Genomic DNA, 4349 nt, shown 5'->3' with positions numbered 1-4349 from the left:
TTGGGGGGTTCCCGCAGCGTGGGAAGAGGCACGTTGGGAAASGGGATGCTCCGGAGGGGTGAAACTGGGAAAACCGTGGCGGGAAAAGCTGCGGCGACACGAAGCTCCACGGATGCCGGGGCCGGCCCGCGTTTTCCGGCTCTTTCCTGGGAACGGCCGYGGGATCGCCATCCCCAGGGATGCTCCGGCGGCTCCGCAAAGCCCCGACGCAACGAGCTGCCCGGCCGGTTCCCTGCGGAGACCCCCCCCGCCCCCTCCGAGCTGGATCTGCCGGCGCCCGTGCGGGCGGCCGCCTCCGTTTTCTCCCGTCCTCCGGCGGAAATCCTCGGATGCTGCTGCTTTCCCACAGCGTGGGAAAAAAAAAAACAACAAAAAAACCCCAAAAAACCCAAACTCCCTCCGCCGGCCCCAAATTGGCTCCTTTTCACCCGAGGGGAGCAGCAGCCACTCAGCATCTGCGGCGCTTTCGGCCGAGCTTGTCCGCCGGCCCCCGTCTCGTCACAGCCGCCAGCGCCGGTTTCCAGCTTTCTCCGGCGCGGGAATATTTTTCCGGGTGATAAATAAGAACCCCTCGCCGGGCGCCAAAGGCGCTCGGGGGCTGCCGAGCGCGGTGGGGCGGCGGAGCGGCCCACGGGGGAAACAACAAAATAAAATAAAACAAAACGAAATAAAACAAAACAAAATAAAACAAAATAAAATAAAACAAAATAAAATAAAACAAAATAAAATGAAACAAAATAAAATAGATAGATAAAATTAAATATAAATAAATTAAATTAAATTAAAAAAAATAAAATAAAATAAATTAAAATAGAGGATCGTTTCCTATCGGTCGGGGGCGGAGCGCGTCGATCTGCCGTCGGAGCCAGCGCCGCCGGTGCCCGAGTTATATCCGGTCTTGGGCGCCCTGGCCCGTAAATTTAAGCAACTCCCTCGCAGCGCTCGGCTCCCCCCCCCCCCGGCCCGGCCCCGGCGCAAGCCGAGGCGAAACGTCCCCGCTCGGGCTCGCTAATAAATCAGGGCGCAACGAAAGCCCCGGGGAAGGTGGGGGGTGAGTTAACGCCAGGGCCCGGGGGAAGGCGCGAGGCGCCGCAAAGCTCCGGCTCCGCCGCCGTTGCCCTTAAAAGGGAAAATTCGCCCCGGGTCCGGCGGGCCGAAGGGTCAGGCGAGGCGAGCGGCCTCTCGCCCCGGGGTTCGCCCCGCTTTTCTGGGGCAAAACCCGGTTAAGCCAGGCTGGGCTCTAGGCTGGAAAGCTGTGATTTTTGAAGCATAAATAAGTTTTTTTTTTTCTCCCTTCCCGGGGATGCTTTGCCCCCCGCAAGCCCAAGCCCAGGCCGTGGGAGCTCCCCCAAACGCCCCGGTGCGGGATGCGATTTTCCCCTTCCGGCTCCTCTTCCGTCCTCACGGCTCCGGCGGCAGCAAATTGCCTTTTTTTTTTTTTTTTTGCAAAAAACGCGTGCTAAATTGCTAAATCCGTGCATAAAATGGGGAGCCTGAGGCCTGGCAATAAATAAATTAATAATTTCACTTTCTGCCGGCGAGGCCGTCGGCCTTGCAGGAGGGGAAAAAAAAAAAGAAAAAGAGAGAGGGAAAAAAAAAATCCCTGCTCCTCGGGAATGGGTATTTCTGGGCCGCGCCGGGGCCGCCGCCGCCCCCGGGGCGTCGTGACGAGTTATTAAAAGCCCCCGTGGGTGAGCGAAAGAGCCGAGGGCGGCGCGGGAACGAAATCGAAGCGCCCGGCGAAAGCAGGGCGCGAGAAACCTCCGCTCCGGAGACGGGGGGAGACCGAGTGGGGAGAAAAGCGCGTAAAATCCGGAGCTCCGGAGGCGAAACCCTGCGTTCGGCCCCTCCACCCATGGCCAACGCGTCGGCGGGGCCGGGACGGCGGGGCAGGCGGCGGGACGAGCGTCCTCGGCCCAAGGCGCTCCCGCCGGCGGCCTTCGGGCGGGGGAAAAAGCCGGGGGGACGCGAGGTGGCCGTGGGACACTCACCACTTGGGGCTTGCTCCGGGGCGCCGGGCCGGCGCCGCGGTCCTCCGGCTGCCGCGGGCACCGCGGGAGCTTGGGTTCGGCAGCCGTGGGCGTCGCGGGCGAAGAGCGGGGCGCCTCCGGCGCGCCGGGGGGCGAGGAGTCACCTGAGTTGAGGGCCAACATGTACCTCTTGGTCACGTCTTCCAGGGAAGGCGGCTGGAGGACGGGTAAGGACTTGACGGGCAGCCGGGAAGGCTCCGGCGTGGACACGGGGACGCCGGCTCGTGGCTCGGCTCCGGAGACGGGCAGGAAGGTGGCGGGTTCGCTCGTGTGCCGGACGTGCTTGGAAGGAGGCCTGGCCTTGCCCAGGGCACCGGGCGCCGGTGCCGAGGAGGACGGCGGCCGGTTCTCCTGGTGGGCCGCCCGGTTGGTGCGTTTCTTGGAGCTGCGCCTGAGCACGCGGGGAGACAAGACCTCGGCGAGCTTGGGGTCGAAGCCATAGCTGGGGGCGGCCTCGCCGGAGCTGCCGCCTGCCAGCGCCGCGGGGCGGCCGCGCTCGGTGGCCTCCTGCTCGGCCCGTTGCTCCGAGAGGATGGGCTCGCTGCTGGACGGCGGGATGCTGGGCTCCAGCTCGCTGATGGCCTCGCCGGGGCCCTCGAAGCCGGCGCTGGCCAGCTGGCCGCGGCGGCTGGGGTCGCTGAAGGACTTCTTCTTGACGGTCTTGCCGTTGCCGCCCTTCTCGTCCATCACCTTGTCCATGGCCCCGGGCTGGCTGACGATGTTCTTGATGACGGTGCTGTAATCCCGCGGGCCGTCGCTGCACACGGACAGGTCGCTGGCCGCGCTGCCCGCGTACTCGCACAGGGAGACGGCCGAGGACTCGGGCATGCCCGCCTTGGCGCCCAGCGAGCCCAGCAGGTTGCTGTCGACGGAGAAGTTGGCGGCCTCCTCCGCRACGGGGCAGCGCCGGTGGGGCATGGGGTCGCTCAGCGAGCGGTAGGCTTCTCCATTGGACTCGCCGTTGCTGCCGGCGCTGGAGTCGGAGCCGTTGGTGCCGACGGAGGGGAATTTCCTCCGGCGCCGCGCGCTGCTCGGCGTCGCGGGCGCCTCCGAGGGCGCCTGGGCCGTCGGTTTGCCAGCCGGGGCGTCCTCCGCGGGCGCAGCGTCGTGGGGCGGCCACGCGGGGCGCGTGGCGAGAGGCGTTTCGCTGCCGTTGGCTCGAAGAGCCTCGCTCTCTCCCGTGGCGCCATCGGGCAACTTCCAGGCCRCCACGGCCTGATGCAGATCCTTGTAGGCCACCGCGGCGGGCGCCGGCTCCGGCTCTGTGACGATGCCCTCGTCCGTCAGGCTCGATTCGTGACCCGAGAGCTCTTCCACGGACTTCCTGCATGAGAGGTTTTCCTCGGACTCCGTCTTCTTCAAACACCGCTTGCTCTCCGTTCTCGCTCCCCTCGCCGGCTCTGCAAACTCCCCGGCACCTTCCACACCTCCGCTGTCCTTCTGCTCCGCTGCAAAGCCATAGTCCTGCTGGCAACCGATCCTACTGATCTTCTCAAAGACTTGCCGTGCCTCCTGGATGTACTGGTCTTGGATGACCACGGGGAGCACGTCGTCGTCTCCCCTGCGCCCGCCATCGCTGTCCGAAGCTGCTCCGTCATGGTTGTCGGTGGTGGCCAGGAGAAGCTCGGAAGAGCTTTGCTTCATGCTGCTCTGGAGGAACAGCCGGCGCGCGCCCGACTTCTCAGGGCAGGTGAACGACTTGGCACGCCGCAACGTGGCCGTGAGGTCCTTGAGGGTGGGCCGCTCGCCYGGCGCCCACCGGGCCAGGGGCTGAGCCCCGTGGCGGCCCCGGCTTGCCAAGGGGTGGCTGGCCGGAGTGGAGCAGCCTTCGTACCTGCTCCCTCCGAGGGCTGGCTCCTCCGGGAGCCCAATCCTCACCCCTTTCTTCTTCACCTTCAGCTCCGAGAGGTCTGACTTGAGGAAGCTGAGGAGAGTCAGCGTCTCGGTGGCAATGTCGGGGTTGGACAAGGACTTGCAGTGTTTGGCTCTGTCCCCCTCCGGCCCAGGGCGCTGCAGGCTCTCGCTTGGAAAGTCCTGTTTCGCCTTGGCCATGCCCAGGGGCAGCTTGGGGCGGACGCGGACCTGCGGCTGCCCCCGAGCGAGGCCATCGCTCGGCCCGAAGCTGGGCGACCGGTGCACGGTGTAGCCCACCTGGAAAGGCCGGCTCTGGCTGGGCCAGCACGCCCCGAAGTGCTCTTCCTCCTTCAGCGTCTCCGTGCTGGAGTAGCGGCTGCTGCTCCGCGACCCGCCGGGGCTGGCCGCGAAGGGCAGGATGTTCACCTTGGAGACGCGGGCCACCACGGGCACGGGCGACGCCGC

The 4349-nt window shown here is 65.5% G+C and overlaps 1 protein-coding gene across 1 annotated transcript in view; it reads right to left on the bottom strand.

The window, feature by feature from the left end:
• The window catches only part of ARHGEF17 (Rho guanine nucleotide exchange factor 17), a gene marked incomplete at its 5' end in the record, with an annotated part of 26818 nt that extends 22469 nt beyond the window's left edge, over window positions 1-4349 (bottom strand). The window contains one exon of the mRNA XM_085300574.1: window positions 1992-4349. Within this exon, the coding sequence (XP_085156700.1) occupies window positions 1992-4349 (2358 nt within the window). The remainder of the gene's footprint in view (window positions 1-1991) is intronic.

Source organism: Rhea americana, unplaced genomic scaffold (assembly GCF_003343005.1).
Source record: "Rhea americana isolate MKP2758 unplaced genomic scaffold, rheAme1 scaffold_165, whole genome shotgun sequence".
Classification (NCBI taxonomy): domain Eukaryota; kingdom Metazoa; phylum Chordata; class Aves; order Rheiformes; family Rheidae; genus Rhea; species Rhea americana.
Note: the sequence above shows the minus strand (reverse complement) of the source record. Positions and strands in the feature narration are given on the sequence as shown.